The following is a 20,040-nucleotide window of genomic DNA, read 5'->3' on the forward strand; positions in this document are numbered from 1 at the left end:
AGATCTGGTAACAGTGGCATCTCTCCTCCAATTGGCCCAATAATGCGCCTAATTGGCTACCCGCCACTGCCGGGCAGGTAGCCTCTGCTGTGCTCACCTCGCCACCAGCAAGATCAACCAAGTGCACTCTTTTCCGAATTTCTTCCCAGTCCTGCCTCCTAACCTGCCTCTGCAGGACTAGGAAAATTCAGCCGCCAGTGTCTGATGCAGATGTCGCAGCTTCCATTGCAGCAGAAGCAACAGCCACCCAACATCTGAGTGCAGCAGTAGCAGCTCAGAATAAAGTCATGCATGGTCAGCTTGCTGCCATGCAAACTGAGACTGTTGCCACCATAGATTACAGTGTGCAAAGGGGCATGCAGTGTGTCACAGCAATCCAGCAATCTGTGCTCCAGCAGAATACGCAGATTGCCAAGTCCCCACGCTGAGGGAGTGTCAGCGGCTCCGTAGTGCACAAACCTTCTGTCCTCTCCCAGGAAGACAGCATTTGTCCTTCCACTTCTGCTCCTCTGCCAGTGCCTTTACTATTGCCTGTTAGCCAGATAGACCCAACTACTGCTGCCCATGTTGAGATGGTGATGTCTGCAGACAGGCCTTCTAGCTCAGAACTGTTCAACATCATCCTCCAGATCATCTGCAGTGTCCTCCACTGAAAATCAGCAACCTTCCACCAGCCATGCTGCAACCACTGGCATAACACTGTGTAGAAGCAGTAGGACAGGCAAAGCCATATGAAAAGCAGAGACTATGGGAATACACTAGGGTAATTAGTTGACTTCTGTATGCAATATGGTATGAAATCATTTATAAATTTGGTTTGGAATATTTATTTTGTTGTGGCTTTTATTTTTGAATTGTGGCCAAGGGGATGCTGTGATGGTCAATGACAGAGGGAAAAGTAAGGTGTGGAACTGTTAGCAAATGGGGATAGGGGTTGTGGTTACTGGTATTGCACTGGATGAGTTTTCATGCACAGCCTGGGCAGAAAGTGCCTACGAAGGTTGCCTCCTCCCTTCCCCTTCCTCCTCTTCCTCCTCCTCATGCTCCTCCTCCTCATCTGTTGGCTGTATAGCTTGTGGCACAGGCAGTCTCTTCATGATGGGGTGGTTATGCAGCATGCAGCAGACCCCCAGGAATCTTGACAACCATTTTGTCAAGTACTGCAGGGCTCCTCCATCAGTCCAGGGAGCGGAAGCATTGGCCTGAGTTTTACCGCAGGCTTCAGGACCCCGATGTCAGCGTGAAATTTTACCACAGGCGGCTGCCTGACTGGCCACCTACTGGCCTGCCATCCAATTAAGGAGGGCAGGTAGGCTGCTGATGTTGCCAGCCCAGTCAGAGGGCTGGCAGCTCTGAAGCCTCAGCAGTGCCACCAGGAGAGGTGCAGAGGCAGGGAGGAGACATTGGGAGCTCAGACAGGTAAGTTTAAAAAAAAAATGTTTGGGTGGCCAACGGTCAGAGGGAAAACCCCTCCTGGGAGATTGTTGGGGCTGAAGGAACTGCTTTCTCTGCCCGCAGCCCCCTCCTTTTGCCTTGGAACTCCTGGCTGCAATGGCTCCACAGGCTGCCACAGGGAGGCCAGTTCCATTGAGCTAGTGCCCCCCCCCCCCACCTCCCCATGTGGCGGGAGGACTTCTCCTTCATTGGCAAAATGCCAGCATCTCTGTAAAATGGTCCTTAATAGGGTCTTCAAGTATGCAAATCAGCTGCCTGCCTCCTTGGAACAGGCAGCCAATCCGTATCACAGTCCCAACAGCGGCGGGACTGCATCGGGGAGCTGTCCCAATTTGGCTCCCTGCTATTTTACCGGGGCACTCCCCCACCTCCACCACCTCCAGCCTGCCACCCGGGAGCTGGTAAAATTCTGCCCATTGTTCCAGCACAGCAATGGTCTGCTCTATCACATTTCATGTGGCAGCATGGCTTTCATGGTATTCATCCTGTGAAACTGTGCATGTGGTGAGCACAGGAATCATCAGCCATGTCTTCAGCAGATAGCCTTGCCCAATAGCCACCCTCTGTATTCTGTAAAAAGTTAGCTTTTGTTGCTCGGTCTTCTTGTAGTTTTTTGTAGCGATTTAGAAAATTATGGGCTGGATGTTAAGAGCCCGCCGTCACTCCCAGCAATGAGCACAGAAAATGGTGGCCCGCACATGTGGGCCACACACCGAGACGCTGCCGCAATCTCATGTGTGGCGGCTCATTTAAATAGCCGGGGCGACTTGCCGCCCCTCTCTCCCCAATCACGTGCCTTTTTAAAAGACAGCCAGCCCTGCCAGCAAATTTAAATTTTTTAAATGAACCCCCCCCCACAAAATTTACAAAATAAAATTGTAGCGCCCCTTACCTACCTCCCAATAAAAATTACAGTAAGTATTTGCCCACACCCACAAAAATCTTACCTTTGCATACTGACCTTCGTCCCCCCCACCCCAGACGGCACAAAGTTGAAAATTCACCCCTGCCCTCCATCCCCTACACTGATGATGCTTATTTGACCCCATTCCCCCCACCCCTGTACTGAAAATCTTAACTTCTCCCCTCCCCACCAGTGTCATGCCTGCTTTCCCCAGACGGGGAATTGAAGGTGTGGGAGTGCCGACCGCCCATCAGAAGATTGCCGGTGAGTATATTTAAATGAATTTGTTTTAATAATTTAAATATGGAAATTGAGGTCCCGTCGTCCAGCTGCGGGGGAGCCACCATGGAGCCTCGCTGGCGCTGGGAGGATCAGGCCCTCCCTTCATTGGCCTACTAGGCGGGCCTCTGCCTGAACAGTATTTTGGCTAGCCCAATGTGTATAAACAAGATAGAAATGATTACTCATCACTAATTCTGGAAACAATGTAATATAAGGCTCAAAGTTAAAATCCTAAAATGTTATATATTTTTAAATTTACAGTGGCAGGGTTGAAGAGAATTGGCATAGTGTTGTCAACTCCAGATTAGATTCCTACAGGAAAGCTTTAAATGTTATGACATTATGACTTTAGAATAATCTATAACCGTACACTTTAATTCAGACTCCTGAGAGATCTACAAAATGTCACTAACAAGGAATAAAAGGAGGCTTCTCTCAGCAAATAGGAACTAATGCACAAAAATGATTTAAGGTCACTCATTCTAATCAGCAAATTATGCTCGATTATGTTTAAGGTTGAACTTTCATCACAGGAGTCTTGGATCTTGGTATTTTCATTTTCCTCTCAACTTCAAAATCATATTTGCAGATTCAACATTTGAGAAAACAATTGATTTACCTGTTGGGATTTTGTGTGCTGAGCACTCCCCATTTGTAATACTCAGGTTTTGTAATTCATATTAAGGGGTACACAGACCTACTTTGACTTTGATAGTATAAAACTGGAGATATCGAATCAGCTGTCCATTATACAGGGCGGCGCAGTGGTTAACACCGCAGCCTCACAGCTCTAGCGACCCGGGTTCAATTCTGGGTACTGCCTGTGTGGAGTTTGCAAGTTCTCCCTGTGTCTGCGTGGGTTTTCTCCGGGTGCTCCGGTTTCCTCCCACATGCCAAAGACTTGCAGGTTGATAGGTTAATTGGCCATTATAAATTGCCCCTAGTATAGGTAGGTGGTAGGGAAATATAGGGACAGGTGGGGATGTGGTAGGAATATGGAATTAGTGTAGGATTAGTATAAATGGGTGGTTAATGGTCGGCACAGACTCGGTGGGCCAAAGGGCCTGTTTCAGTGCTGTATCTCTAAACTAAACTAAACTAAAACATCTTTGCAGATTTTGGAAACAAAAATTGAGAGAGGTGTTTAATGGATGGCCAACTGATGATGATCCAAATTATATATTCAATTCAAACTATTCACTTCAAACGTATTTCTGTGTTGGAGCTAGTATATCCCTTTTGTGCATCAGAAGCAAAGCAAGCATCTACAGTTGGAAAATGTGGTCAACCCACAGCCCACCATCCTCACCACCATCTGGCTGCACATCGTTCACTAACGAGGACACATTTGCTTTCTTCCCTCCAACATATCACAACATCTCAAGCCCCCATCCACCAAGGTCAGATAAAACAGCCAATCCTTGACATAACCCGCAGAAAGACGTTGGATCCAGATTCAACACCCCAGCATAATAAATGGCACCAGTAGACACAACCTGACAAAACATTTCCATTGCTGCTTGTGGTGCTGGCTGTGATTTCTTTGACTTTTGGCATTTTTACCTTGATTCATCCATTTATTTCCCCCAATAAATTAGTATGACAACCCTACAGCCTTAATTATGCTGTACTCATAAACTTTCATTCAAACTCCTTAGAGGCTGTCAAAATGTCATTTTGAGACACTAACAGGAGGTTTCTTTCAGCAAATCCCTTGACCACCAATTGAGTGCTTTTATAGCTACCACAGTAAATCGTTCTCTGTTAATTACTGTATTACTTTAACACTGTTCTATATTTGTCAGAGTTTATAAAATTGAAATTATCTTTAAAAATGTAAAAACCTTTCGGTCTTTAACTGCAGAAAGTATGTGTTCTCAAGTTTAAACAAATGGAAAGTAAAAGGTTGTGATCGAATAACTATTTGTGTACAAAATATCATAAAGCTAAGGTTTTTGAGTTGGTATAAGGGGAAGCTCCAGGAAAGGAATTCCACAATACACGTTATCAAAACTTTCCTTAAAACTCTGCTATCCCCAGTATAGGATTAAAGACCTTCTGACAAACTATACCTCAGTATAGTCCATACTGGACTGAGGTAGGTCAGACAGGGGTCTCTCTCCTTCCAATAACTGTAGTAGGTCAGTTCATTCACATCACCAGCATGATAGTGGTAAAATTACATTTTAAAAATACAGTATCATTCCTGTAAAGGGACTATGCATTTCATGCATAGATTTCATTACTCCCAGGCTGATGAATGAAAGTCTCCTCTCTTTGCTCAACATTTATGAAATTATTTTGGATAGTCCTAACTCTGTTCCTAGTGGAATGGATCCACAGCAAAAATTCACCAATATCTCCCAGAGTAATTATGAGTATTTAATCTAGAGCAGCAGGAGGATGCTCTGAGGGTGGGCTATGATACATTCTTGAAATGGTTGAGTCATGTAGGGTTGAAGAAGGGAAAAATATGACCTGAGGATCCCATGCTTCACAGGCATACATTCCTGCAGGTTTCGTTAGGCACAGCATTAGTGGCAGCAGCTGTGGAGATGTCCAAGAATCATATGATTCCACTCTCATCCTTTCAGAGGGTGGTGACATGAGGAGAAGCTTGAAAGGAAGAGGAGAGAGGAAAATCCCAAAACAGATTATAAGAATTGCCACTAAATGTTTTAAACAACACTGACAATCCTCTTTGTGCTTGCAAATTCTTTTGTTCTGCTCAATGCAATGAGCTATCTTCTGATAACACATCTGCCTATAAGGAGCGTCTTTTGGATGAGACATTAAATGCATCAGCAATCTGAGGTGAATGTAAAAGATCATTGGCACTAGTTGAAGAAGAATAGAGGTGTCCTGGGTATCATTTATCCCTCAACGAACACCACCAAAACTCCTTATCTAGCTATTTATGTAATTGCTATTTGTGGTACTTTCTGTGTGCAACATGGTGACTATGTTTATCTCCGTTGAAACTAAAAGCGATTACATTCTAAAATAATTAATTGGATGTGAAGTACTTTGGGATGTCCTGATGACATAAAGGGTGCTATATGAGTGCAGCTTCTTTCGTCCCTCTTTATTTTTATTTTCCAAATATGAAAATATACTACTTTATTCAAATTTAAATGAAATTACATTAATAAATCCTTCCTATTTCTTCCATCTCTTTCCCAACTGTGTGCACCTACCCTGTACGTCGCTCTGGCCTCCACGTTGCATAAAAAATTAGGCAGGATTAACTTGTGCTGTGATATTTTTCCCCTTCCAATTTCTGCCCAACATCTCTCCTGATGGATAGGCCAAGACTGCAAACTTAATTGGGAGAGCCATAGATGCAAATCTGCATGCTGCTATTAATTCTGTAGTGTGCTCCCTCGAGATGTCAGTCTGCCACACTACGGGATGATATGGAAAACACATTACTTTTAAATATAAATAATTTCTCAACTGTTTGGTATATCAAGTCCCTTCCTTGTGCTTTTCTTCCGCTTGCATTTGTATTCCATGGTTGCAAATTTATAACTATTACAACACAGCAATGTACCAGTCCACTGAAGGGAAATCAGTAGAGATCTGTAGATACCTAGGACTAAACTACACAATTGAAAAGTAATTGAGGGGTTTAGATGATACCAAAAACCGCATATGAAACTTGATCCCTTCATAAACGTTATGTGAACTCTCAAATGAGTTGACAGCCTTGAACTCATCATTTCTGGTCAATATTGCTTCACTTCATTTCCTGATATCAGCTTTTAAAATAATTTACACATTTAGGACCTATCCTATTTTTATTTGTTATTTTGTGCTGAAGCTAGCTGCTAGGGTACTTCTTTGTTGGCTAATGGTGATATTCAAAAAAAGTGTATTTACATAAGAAAATTACTAATGAGTACTGATGTTGACTGGACATGTGTTCATGTTGGTCAACAATGGATTATTTCTCTACCAACAATGTCACAATTGTATTTTCTTCTGTATGAATGGCATGGCATATCAAGCAGAATCCAGTGGCAGTTGGTGTTCAGTGCAAAAAGTTGCAGAAAACAAAAATTGTAACATAATAAAGAATAAAAAGGCATGATTTCAAGAATACGCTCAAAGTTTTCACTTCAAATAGCAGTTAGAAACCTCTCAAGGTTTGCTGTTGTGGTTTTTAATATTATCTGTGCCTCTTGGTCAGTGCAGCATCCTGACATGCCCAGGTAATCCATTGGTCTGTATTTATTGCACTGTAGTTTAACTTGGATTTATATTTCCACTATATAAGCATGGATCCATTGTGGTGAGTTATTACTAAATGCTCATTTCCAGAAAGCTCAGTAAACGTTATTTCCCATTGATAAATCAAATATTGCACGATTAATGATGCAATGCAAAATATGTAATAAAGATGGAAATTTTCTGAGAAGGACAGTGAAGGTTAGTATTAGTTAGGTGTGACCTGGTAGCTAAATAATGTGAGCAAAGCATAAAAATAAAAAATGGCATTTGTCAAGATGAAATATATACTTTAGACTTTGAATTGTTTTTCTGTAGCTCCAGCTTCTTATCCATCTCCTTCATTGGCTTTCAATGATGATGCTGCTGTTTCATGTCAAATGACTGACACCTTTATTTGAGAAAGGGCAAAATAGAATAAGGCTTCAACAGTGACAATATAATACATTGGAAAAGAAAAAAAACACATGCCAGTTGGCTTGACATGGCTAGTCGATCCCATCTGACCTGCAGATATGAAGATATGATTAAGATTTTTTTCTGCTGCTTTTTTCTCAATTCTGCTGCAGAGTTTAGTTCTGATTCAAGGGATTGACCTCCTTCACTTCTTCACTGCTTTCTCAGATTGTGTTAAATTACTGTTATCCCCTTGATGTATATCTGCTCATACAGAATTAATACACAACAATGTGACAAAATATTGTCCATTCAGTGAAAGAATGGAGCTGTGTGGAATTCAATCAGCAAGGGCAATGTCATAGCACAATGGATGATCATCTTTTATCCAAACCAAATCCTTTTCAAGTCAACTTCCAATGAAGTGGCAAGAAATCTGAATATCTGTGCACAATAACGGATGATGAGTGTCACTAGACAAAGCAGTATAAACTTTGACAACTGTGTGGTGAAAATATAGTTATCCCAGGCATCTATTGGAATAGTTTATATTTAGAAGAAATGAAATGTACAAGCTATTATAAGTTAGAAAAAGAAAACAGCAAAGAAACATTGATACAAAAGAATCATTAATTGTGTTCTTTCGTACCGATACCTACATTATCATAAATGCCTTAATCTTTTTATTATTATTTTGTTCTCTTAGTGTGGGCAACTCTGGCGAGGCCACATTTTATGTCCATACCTAGTTGCTCTGTGAAGGTTTGATTTGGTTCAACAGAATGAGCTTTCAATTATTTGAGAATGTTAACAATTATTGGTCTGTTTATAACACGGATTTATAGTGCTGTGTGGCAGATGGTTATTTCTGTATAATCATTCTAAATTTGAAAGGACATATTGAATTATGTAAGAATTGTAGCCAACAGGTAGATATCTCACCAAGGTGTGACCGGTTGGAGGGAATAATTTAACTCGTTACAATAATTTGTTGAGAGTCAATCCATATATCAGCTGTTTGGGGAAGAGCTATAGGCCTGACTGGCTTGAAAGTAAATTATGCAAACTTCATATAAAACCAATTTAAATGGAACAGTAAACACATAAAACTGTGAATGCATGTAAATTTTCAAATGAAAAATTGGGAAGACACAGACAAACAGACATTCTACAGACTTTCTGGTTATTTGTGTGTGTGCCTAAATAATACATTGTGCAATGCTCATGGAATAAATCCAAATTCATTAAATGAATTTTTTTAATCAGAATGATTTGAAGTGTAGAAATTAATTCAATAAGAAACAAACAAAAACATTTTAAATTACTTTGCTGTATGTTTTTAATTAATCAGTTGCTTAAGGCCTGGTGTCAACCAAGAAAGAAATGGACTGTTAAATTTACAGTTGCTCTTGTCAAAGCCTCATTTGCTTCATATTAAAATCAGCATTGTTACCTACATTTATGCTTTTCGATAGTATTTATTAATACACAATAATTTTGTATTGCTGCTGATAATCAGCCTGATGGATTTTAAGACCTATTAGCATTCATTTTATCACTTTCTGCTTTCCTAATTTGAGTGATTTAATGTGTATTTTTTATTTTGGAATACAAAAACCAAATTAACATCAGCTCTGTCTTAAGGCATGGAAGGAGTAGTGCATGTCACAGGCATTAATCTTTCATAGTCTTTTTTTCAAGAGACTAATATGGAGAAGAATTACAGTGAACACAATTAAATCCTACAACTGAAGCAAGGTTTAACTAGTTAATATGGGCTCTCTTCCAAACTAGCAGACAGATGAATATTTTTGTAAAGCTGTTATATGATATGATTTAATTTGTTGTTTTGATTTTGTCTATAATATAACTTCAATAACTTAGTTGGCGATGCAGCTTTCTAATTCTTAATTAATATAATAATTTTGTTTGCTAAAAAAAATTAAATGCCTGACAAATTTGAAATTTGAAATGTTGTAGATAGCATTTCTTAAACTTCCAAATTCAAAACTTCATGTGACAACTGTATAGCTCAAGCTTTAAGTATTAACCTTTAACCTTTGACCTTACAGATTTTAACCAATGAAATGTCTCTTTAAACTTTAAAGGAAACAATGATAACGAACGCCTGGCGATTGCTAGACAGCGAATCCCATATCGACTTGGTCGAGTAGTTGATGATTGGCTACTCGACAAAGGTAAAAACATTGATTAAAACTTCAAATAAAAAATAATTTGAACATAACCAAGTAGTGTTGGATTGTAACACTAATAAACTTAAAATATAAATTGCCAGTAAAATTAAATAAAACAAAATGTTTTAAACAGTAGCTAGAAGTATTTGCATTGCGTGTTGAATAATTCTTTTCCCATTATGAAATATCAACAGTTTAATAAGCATACCCCATTAACTTAAGGTTAAAGGGACTGTTAAAAATAGTCTTCTAATTGTGATCAATGTACAACATTAATCCTAGACATTTAACAAACAGTGATAAATCCTGTACAGAATATGTTTACTATGTCTAAATTTAGTCATTAAAGGATGTACAATTAGCTGTGATCCATTTATTTTCATTTCTGCAACAACGTCCTTTTAAACAATAGATAACTTAAATAGTGTTTCATGTGGATTGGAAAGAAGATCTGAAGTCCCTTTAACGTTTACTTCAAACATTTGAAGGAATTGTAGTTTGAAAAGAAGTTAACAATAAAAAATGACATTTGCTGCATGCTTTTTGCTGTGCAAAAACTGAACCCTTTAGAAGTATAATAAATGATTTTTATCAAAAAAGATCAAGAAGTGGTACTGTTGCAAAGGTTTGTTCTGTCGGAGTGAAATGTTCTACATAATTTTCTCATTTTATGTGTCACTTGTTAGTTCACATCTGCATTGACAGTTTTGCTTTTCATTTTAACCCAAAAGGCAGGCTTGCTGGAAGGCAATCAAAAATCATCACATGATCTTACAATACGTTCTATTATTTTTGTGAAGTAACATTTTCTAGTATTGTTAGATGTTTGTACTCTAAATTCAGTAAAAATTGCTTTTGAAAGAATGTTCTACAAAGAAAAATAGGAAAACACACATCTGATTGCCCTTTAAGCAACCAAAAAAATGAAATTACTCCAAGAAAGTATTTATTGAAAATATGCACATTCCATCCAAGAGCAATAAATTACTATTCATTGTATTCTTCAGTAATTTATTGCTGTCATTAACCACCTCATAAATTATTTGTTACTTTACATAAATGTAAAATAAAGTTCCTAATTTAATTAAGTCCACATTCAACATTTTTCCTATATATGTAACGATGTTTTCACAGGACGGCAGCTTACAATCTTCAATAGCCAAGCAACTATAAAAATTGGTGGCAAGGACAAAGCTCGTCCATTCCAGGGACAGCTAACTGGTCTGTACTACAATGGCTTGAAAGTACTCAACATGGCAGCTGAAAGTGATCCAAACATCAGAATAGAAGGAAATGTGAGATTAGTAGGGGAAGTGTCCTCAATGACGACAGAAACCACGACCACATCAAAGCCAGCAGAAATATCAACCACCATTATGGAAACTACAACCACCATGGCCACTACCACCACCAGAAAAGGGAGATCTACAACCACAAGAGATGTTATGACTCAGGTAAGTAACCCTGGGTTTTCGATTTCTTATCAAAGTGTTTTTTTGAATTCATGAAATGTTGTGTTAAAATGGTGTTTTTAACCATATGCCTCATTCTGAAGACCAAGGAAAGATGTAATGTGAAGTTTCTGTAAAAGCCATAACCAAGAATCAGTGTGTTTTTTCCAGTTGCTTTCTATGACAGATAGTTCTCTCTTTCTTCATCATTTTGTGATGTGAGGTCCCTGGTAAGGTGACTGTGTAAAGTGATTAGTTCAGCCTCCTCTGTCAATGCTAATGTGAAGTAAATAATACTTTTTGAACTTCTGAGTCTCATATCATGTTGAGAAATATGCCATATAAATATTGAAAATCAACTTTTAGGGACATTTGGAAGGCATTGGTGAGCAAGACAAGGGAATTAGGTTGGTTACTCAATTTGAGTTTCAAAATAGGAAAAGATTTTATTGAACAGAAGAACAACAGGTTGTAAACAAATAAAAAGTCAATGCACATAAAACCACACTTGTGCTCATGCCAAAGTACAAAGAAGTTGCTGGAATGGTGCAACTCACAGGAATGCCATGAATTGTACTTTTGACCTTCCCCTTCAGATCAAATTGCTGGAAATGCGCATTGGTGCAAGGTTAAGAGGGCATCTGGCATCTCATGTCCATCGAAACCAATGGTCTATCTCCTTAACCACTGAACTTCAAAGATAGATAAAGAAACAGGGAATAATGGGAAAGAAATAGGGTGAAAAATTAGATGCAGACACAGAAATACAGAGCGGAATTTTCACTGACCTGACGTGAAGATCGGTCAGATGTCAAGGAAAACCCACCATTTGAGATTCCCCCCAACGCTGTGGAGTTTTAACTCCATATCATGTTAGTGACATCAGTGATCGGTTCCCTGTCCAGTGGCCCAGCTTGATTGACAGCTGAGCCTCCAGTCAGGTGGAGAGCTGGTCACTGATGGTCATAGTGACAGATAAGTCTGTGACAGGAACAGGTGGGCAGTGAAGGTGATCAGGGAGGGGGATCAACTGGAGTGGGTGGGGGACGATCAATCAGGAAGGGGGTTGACCAGAGTAGGGGGAAGCGGTGATTAGGGGGTTGGGGGGGGGGTAATGGGTTCGATTGGAGGGGGTTGTCGATCAGTGGCGGGGGTGGTGCTTGGTGTTGGTGGGGGGATCAGGGTCTGGTGGTTGGTGGGAGGGCAAAGTCCTTGGGGAAAGGCCGTTGTGGGGTGGGGTGGGGGGGGGGGGGCGGGTGGTACCTGATCACAGAGACTCCTCAGGCTGGCATGGGGATCCTGAATATAGGTGTGATGGTTCTCACCTCCTGAATCCACTTGAGTCCTCACCTTTAGCAAGTTGCTAGTTTATCTGATGTTTGGGAAACCAGTCTGACAGCAGTTAAATTTCAAAAGCAGAATGGAATTGAGGCTCACAGCCTTATTATCATATTTAAAACTGCAACTCACCTCCTTGAATCATGCTCCCACCTTCTGGCTTCAGTTACAACCAGAATAGGTGGTTGGAGGTGGGTTTAGATCTGACCCAAACCAACCTCTTTTTTTCAGATAACATTCAGCATAAAGCAACAGAGAGAGAGAGTGAATTAGAAGGGAGAGATAGAAAGGAAAAATCAGAGAAAAAATTAAAATAAAAAAACTACAAGAAATATTTACTCCATGTGAGACATATGATCCAGAGTTATATTGTTTCTTTGAATTTGATTGGGATGTCAGAACAATAAATCACCTCATTAACAGTGTCCTTACGGCATGAATTACCAGCCCTAAATGGCTGCGGGAAGATTAATTTATATTAACGATGCAAATCTAACAATTTCATGACACACAAAGGGGAAGCTCACAATGAGAGGGTCATTTTTTTGTTTTTTGTGAGGCTAACCTAGGATAATCATCCACCATTTTAAGAAGAACCTCTTTTTCACCACAGGTTGCTAGGTTTTTAATGCACTAATAATGGTGGGTGCTGAGAACTCGCCATAGTTTTTCCAGCAATTTCTGGGCCAATATTTTCTAAATGTAGATGAATTGCTGCACAATTGTGAATTTTCACATACTTGTAGTTGATGTGTTTTTGATGGTGGGGTGGAGGGGAGGGGAGGGGAGGTGAAGAATGAATGAGCCAGAGTCAATTAAAATTTGGATTTGGTGCAGTTCACTAATGAAAGCAAGAAAAATTAGATGTATCTGGTCCTCTTGCCAATTCAATGCATGTCATGTCTCACAACACTTTTATTTCACAAGCATTTCTTTTGAAATATCTAAACTTGCACAGAACTTAATTGGATGTTTGTTTATATGCATCATTAATTATTCATAGATGCAATTCAGCTGAATGACAGATATCTCATGGAAATGGAGAAAAAAAAAGCTCTTTAACACTTCTGCATCAGTTTTATACCAAGTATCTCAGTTCAAATTATACAAACTGGGCCAAATTTCTAATTTTCCAAATCGGTCCAAATTAATGCCATTTTCAGCTCAAAGTAGGTACGTTCCAAACTACCCTAATGGTGGGAATTAGTCAGGTTTAGTGGCTGTTGAAGCTAAATCTTTTTTTAATGGTTGCAGTAACTCTATAAAAATTATAAATTAAAAAGAGCACTAAGCTATTATTACTATGATTGTAATGTAAGACAAGTCCAGGCCACTGAATATTTAACTTCAGGGTCTGCTTTTGTGGTATTGAAGTCAGGGTAAAAAGAATAAATACAAGACTACTTCTGGGTTTTTGAAAATATTATGTATGATATTACTGGTGTGAATAATATATATCATCATGCTGTTTCTGATATTTGTCCTTCAGTTCTTGCCTAATTTAACCAAAATTAGCTATCAAAGGAATATTTTGAAATTAAATGTTTTTAAAAATTGATCCAAATATTTAACTGTAAAGTATAAAGCCTTCAAGCTACAGAGTTTATGAACTTTCACCGTTCATATCAAAGTTTCTGCATATCCATACTTGAACATTGAATCAGTTAGGGATTATTGAATGTATTTAAAGAAACTTCACTTCAAAAGATCTTCCCCTCCTTCATTCAGGTTTAAAGGCTTGAGGGGCTGAATAGTCTACTCTGTTCCGATGTTCCTCTGTAATGAGAATTCAAGGCAAAACCTGAAAATGGATAATAGATTGGTTGAAGGAAAGGAAACAGCAAATACTTTCTTAGGAGAGTGATGTTGAGGACTCAGGGAAAGGACAGTTTTTCATGAAATGCACTAGGGATTGATGGCGAACTCCCTACTGTTTCTAATTTACATTAATGACAGATTCAAAAACTTTAGACAAATTGATTAAATTCGCAGATGATGCTAGCTGATAGTGAGGGTGGGGGGTGCAGTCAACTCTAATGAGGAACTAGATAAGATCTTTAAATAGCTGGTACTGTGCCAAATGCAGTTTAACACAGATAATTGTAAGGAATTGTGCACTGAAGAGAAAATGAGTGACATAAGTATGATTGGTATGAAATAGTTTAGCAGTGAGGTTTGAAGAAGTGTTAGCAGACTGCACTTCATGCAGTTACCACGAAACAACAGTCAACAAAACAAATTGAATGCTGAACTGTATTGTTAAATAGTTGAGTACAAAATAAATTAAGCAATAATCCTAGCAGAATCTATTGTAAGTGTTAAGTGACCTATTTGTAACTCGAGCTCCAGTTGATAGAAACCTGACATCAGGGGCTGAATTTTATGACTGCGCCGCAAATCACCAGCAAGCATCAGCCGCCGCTGAGCCCCCGCGATATTATGCAGGGGGGCTCATTTAAATGGAGGGGGTGGAGCGGCCGTCCCCAATGACGTAGAGGGGGAGGCTGTGCCATCCCCAACAATGGTGTTCGGCACCACCATGCAGGTGCCGGCGTCATTTTTAAAGGGCTTCAAGCCCTTAGAAGACATTTGAATTTTAAAGCAACAGTATTTCACATTGGGCTTAAAAAATAAAATGAAAGTTGGAGGCCCTTTCCCACCCCCCAATGTTTTATTAATTGGCCCATATGCCAAATATCAACTTTGTTTCCACCCCGAACTTTCCTCCAACTTCGTCACCTTTGCCCTTCAACCCCTTCCCACAGCCAGTAAAAAACATTTTCCCTGCTTCCCTCATAATTTCACTCCTCCCCTCTCCCCACCAATATCTCACCTTGGAACTCCAAATGGAATTATTCCTGTAATATCAGCGTGGGATGGCTGTCATGACCAGGTAGGTTTATTTGCATCTTTATTTTTTTTAATTTAGGGATACAGCACTGAAACAGGCCCTTTGGCCCACTGAGTCTGTGCCAACCAACAACCACCCATTTATACTAATCCTACATTAATCCCATATTCCCTACCATTCTCCTACCACCTATCTACACTAGGGACAATTTACAATGGCCAATTTACCTATCAACCTGCAATTCTTTGGCTGTGGGAGGAAACCAGAGCACCCAATAGAAACCCACACAGTCACGGAGAACTTCCAAACTCCACACAGGCAGTACCCAGAACTGAACCCGGGTCACTGGAGCTCTGAGGCTGCGGTGCTAACCACTGCTCCACTGTGCATCTTGTTTTAATTAATTTTAATTTTTAAATGAAGGCCCCGCAGCCAATTGGCGGGGGGACTGTACCGAGACCTTGCTGCCGCCGGTAAAATGCGGTGAGGCCTTCTCGGCATTGTGGGTCATAGCTGGCCTCTCCTGCAAGTATTTTACCCATGATATCGAGGGGCTGGTAAAATCCAGGCCCAGGAGTGCTGCCTCACTGAATTTACCCTTATACGTCAAAGATGCTATGCTGAAACAGTCCTAAATTCTGGTTCGACCACAACTCAAGTATAGTGTTCAATTTTGGCCCTTTGAGAAACAAGGTAAAACATCATGCAGGTGTTTCAGAAAGAAATACTGAATTCAATTCTGTTTACAGCTTCCTCTGGGGAGTACAGCCAGAGCCAAAGCCACAGCACCATGGGTGTCTCAGCTGTCTGGGGGATGGGAGAAGGGAGTCATAGGGCTGGATTTTACCTTAGGTGGATGGGAATTTACGGTGGCGAACCTGCTTCTGCCTAGCCCGGTGACTGTCCCGTATTTTACGGGTCCCTGGGTTTTAATTGTCCCGAGGTGGGACTTCCACCCGTTGAGGGAGGAAGTCCCGCCTCAGTGAGCTGCTGGTCAATCAGCGGGCCGGCAGTTCTTAGTCCCAGCAGCGCCACCGGGAGCGGTGGCCACTGTTGGGCTGCAGCCCAGCCGACGACATGGAGCCAGGAGTGAAGGTAAGTTGGGCATGCCTCATCAGGGGGATTGGTTGTGCCCTGGTGAGGCTAGGGTGGTCTTTTGGGGAGAGGGGGATGTCTTGGGTCTCGGGGGTGGGTTGAGAGGTGGGGGCGGCCTTCAATCGGGCACCCTGTGCCCGACTGCCATGGCAACCCCCGGCGCAAGTAAAGACCGTCAGCTTTCGTCGGGCAACCTTTCCCGTCCCAGCATGCCTTCTTGCCATGGGTAAAATACCCGTGGAGGCGGGTGAGGGCTCTTAAGTGGCCACTTAAGGGCCTTGATTGGCCTCCGGCGGGTGGGCAAATTTTCCCCCTCGCCCGACCGCCATAAATTTGGCCAGAGGTGGGAGCAGGGCGGGAAGGCCTCCCGGAGCCTCCCACTCAATTGTACTCCACATCCATGCCACCATCTGATCTGTTTGGGCGGTGTAAAATTCAGCCCATAGAGTTATATAGCACAGAAACAGGCCCTTCAGCCCACCGTGTCCACATGGGCCATAAAGCCTATCTATTCTAATCCCATTTTCCAGCACTTGGCCCGTAGCCTTGTATGCTATGACATTTCGAGTGCTCATCTAAATACTTCTTAAATGTTGTGAGGGTTCCTGCCTCTACCACCCCGTCAGGCAGTGTGTTCCAGATTTCAACCACTCTCTGGGTGAAAATAAATTTCCTCAAATACCCTCTAAACCTCCTGCCCCTTACCTTAAATCTATGCCCCCTGGTTATTGACATGTCCGCTAAGGGAAAACGTTTCTTCCTATCTATGCTATCTATGCCCCTCATATTGTTATATAGCTCAATCAGATCCCCCCCTCAGCCTTCTCTGCTCTAAGGAAAACAACCCTAGCCTATCCAGTCTCTCCTCATAGCTGAAATGCTCCAGCCCAGGCAACATCCTGGTGAATCTCCTCTGCACCCTCTCCAGTGCAATTACATTCTTCCTATAGTGTGGCGACCAGAACTGCACACAGTCCTCCAGCTGTGGCCTAACTAGCATTTTATACAGCTCCATCATAACCTCCCTGCTCTTATATTCAATGCCTTGGCTCATAAAGGCAAGTATCCCATATGCCTTCCTAACCAACTTATCTACCTGTGCTGCTGCCTTCAGTGATCTATGGACAAGTACACCAAGGTCCCTCTGACCTTCTGTACTTCCTAGGGTCCTATCATCCATTGTATATTCCCTTGCCTTGTTAGTCCTCCCAAAATGCATCACCTCACACTTCTCAGGATTAAATTCCATTTGCCATTGCTCTGCCCATCTTACCAGCCCATCTATCCTGTTCACTATTTACGACACCACCAATTTTCATGTCATCTGTGAACTTACTGATCATACTTCTTATATTCACCTCTAAATCATGAATGTGCACTACAAACTGCAAAGGTCCCAGCACCGATCCCTGCGGTACACCACTGGTCACATGGAGGAGGAAAGTTGAAAGAAAAAGTAACAGGGGATTCAATAGTTAGGAAACCCGATAGGCATTTTTGTAGCTGTAGACATGACTCCAGGATAGCAAGGCCCCCTTGCTGCCAAGGTCAAGGATGTCACTGAGTGATTGCACAACATTCTGAGGGGGGCGCGGGTTGAACAGCCAGAACTCGTGGTCCCTATTAGAAGCTATAACATAGGTAGAAAGAGGGATGACATCCTGCAAGCAGATTTTTTTGGGAGCTTGGAAAGAAAAGAAAAGCAGGACCTCAAAGGTCATAATCTCTGGATTTCTCCCAGTACCATGCGCTAATGAATACAGAAATAGGAGGATAGAGCCGATGAATGCGCGGCTGGTGACATGGTGCAAAGAGCTTTAGGTTTCTGGGGCATTGGAACCAGTTCTGGTGAAGGTGGTAACAATGCAAGCCGGACTGGTTGCACCTATAGGGGAGGCGGTGGTGTAGTGGTATTGTCACTGGACTAGTAACCCAGAGACCCAGGGTATTGCTATGGGGACATGGGTTCGAATCCCACCACAACAGAAGGTGGAATTTGAATTCAATCTGGAATTAAAAAGCTAGTCTAATGATATCCATGAAACCATTGTCGATTGTTGTAAAAACCCATCTGGTTCACTAATGTCCTTCAGGGAAGGAAATCTGCTGTCCTTACCTAGTCTGGCCTACATGTGACTCCAGACCCACAGCAATGTGGTTTACTCTTACATGCCCTGTGAGATGGCCTAGCAAGCCACTCAGTTGTATCTAACCGCTACAAAGTCAATAAAAACGAATGAAACTGGACAGACCACCCGGCAAACCCAGCCCCGTCGACCTTGCAAAGTCCTTCTTACTAACATCTGGGGGCTTGTGTCAAAGTTGGGAGAGCTGTCCCACAGACTAGTCAAGTAACAGCCTGACATAGTCATACTCACGAATCATACCTTACAGACAATGTCCCAGACTCTGCCGTCACCATCCCCGGTTATGTCCTGTCCCACCGGCAGGACAGACCCAGCAGAGGTGGCGGCACAGTGGTATACAGTAGGGAAGGAGTTGCCCTGGGAGTCCTCAACATCGACTCTGGACTCCATGAAGTCTCATGGCATCATGTCAAACATGGACAAGGAAACCTCCTGCTGATTACCTCTTACCGCCCACCCTCAGCTGATGAGTCAGTACCCCTTAATGTTGAATAGCACTTGGAGGAAGCACTGAGGTGGCAAGGGCACAGAATGTAGTCTGGGTGGGGGAACTTCACTGTCCATCACCAAGAGTGGCTTGGTAGCACCGCTACTGGCCGAGCCCTAAATGACATATTTGCTAGACTGGGTATGCAGCAGGTGGTGAGGGGAAAACAAACTTGACCTCGTCCTCACCAATCTGCCTGCCGCAGATGCATCTGTCCATGACATTATTGGTAGGAGTGACCACCGCACAGTCGTTGCAGAGACGAATTCCCACCTTCACATTGAGGATGCCCTCCTTCGTGTTGTGTGGCACTACCAGCGTGCTATATGGGATAGATTTCGAACAAATCTAGCAATGCAAAACTGGGCATCCATGAGGCACTGTGGGCCATCAGCAGCAAATTTGTACTCGACCACAATCTGTAACCTCATGGCCCAGCATAACCCCCACTCTACCATTACCATCAAACCAGGAGACCAACCCTGGTTCAATGAAGAGTGCAGGAGGGCATGCCAGGCGCAGCACCAGGCATACCTCAAAATGAGGTGTCAACCTGTGAAGCTACAACACAGGACTATCTGCGTGCCAAACTGCGTAAGCAGCATGTGATAGACAGAGCTAAGCGATCCCATAACCAAAGGATCAGATCTAAGCTCTGCAGTTCTGCCACATCCAGCCGTGAATGGTGGTGGACAATTAAACAACTAACTGGAGGAGGTGACTCTACAAATATCCCCATCCTCAATGATGGGGGAGCCCAGCACATCAGTGCAAAAGATAAGGCTGAAGCATTTGCAACAATCTTCAGCCAGAAGTGCCGAGTTGATGATCCATCTTGGCCTCCTCCTGAAGTCCCCAGCATCACAGATGTCAGACTTCAGTCAATTCGATTCACTCGGTGTGATAACAAGAAACGACTGAAGGTACTAAATACTGCAAAGACTATGGGCCCTGACAATATTCCAGCAATAATACTGAAGAACTGTGCTCCAGAACTTGCCGCACCCCTAACCATGCTGTTCCAGTACAGCTACAACACTGGCATCTACCCTGCAATGTGGAAACTTGCCTGTACACAAAAAGCAGGACAAGTCCAAGCCGGCCAATTACCATCCCATCAGCCTACTCTCAATCATCAGTAAAGTGATGGAAGGTGTGGTCAACAGTGCCATCAAGTGGCACTTGCTTAGCAATAACCTGCTCAGTGAC

The 20,040-nt window shown here is 42.0% G+C and overlaps 1 protein-coding gene across 13 annotated transcripts in view; it reads left to right on the top strand.

The window, feature by feature from the left end:
* nrxn1a (neurexin 1a) overlaps nucleotides 1-20,040 on the top strand; it is a 2,153,831-nt gene that overhangs the window by 1,940,968 nt on the left and 192,823 nt on the right. For 10 of the 13 annotated variants that reach the window (XM_068044956.1, XM_068044955.1, XM_068044958.1 and 7 more), the window contains 2 exons: nucleotides 9,376-9,465; nucleotides 10,597-10,916. In XM_068044956.1, the coding sequence (XP_067901057.1) occupies nucleotides 9,376-9,465; nucleotides 10,597-10,916 (410 nt within the window). The remainder of the gene's footprint in view (nucleotides 1-9,375; nucleotides 9,466-10,596; nucleotides 10,917-20,040) is intronic. The other 3 variants (XM_068044965.1, XM_068044966.1, XM_068044967.1) reach the window with 1 other exon arrangement.

Source organism: Heterodontus francisci, chromosome 13 (assembly GCF_036365525.1).
Source record: "Heterodontus francisci isolate sHetFra1 chromosome 13, sHetFra1.hap1, whole genome shotgun sequence".
Lineage (NCBI taxonomy): Eukaryota > Metazoa > Chordata > Chondrichthyes > Heterodontiformes > Heterodontidae > Heterodontus > Heterodontus francisci.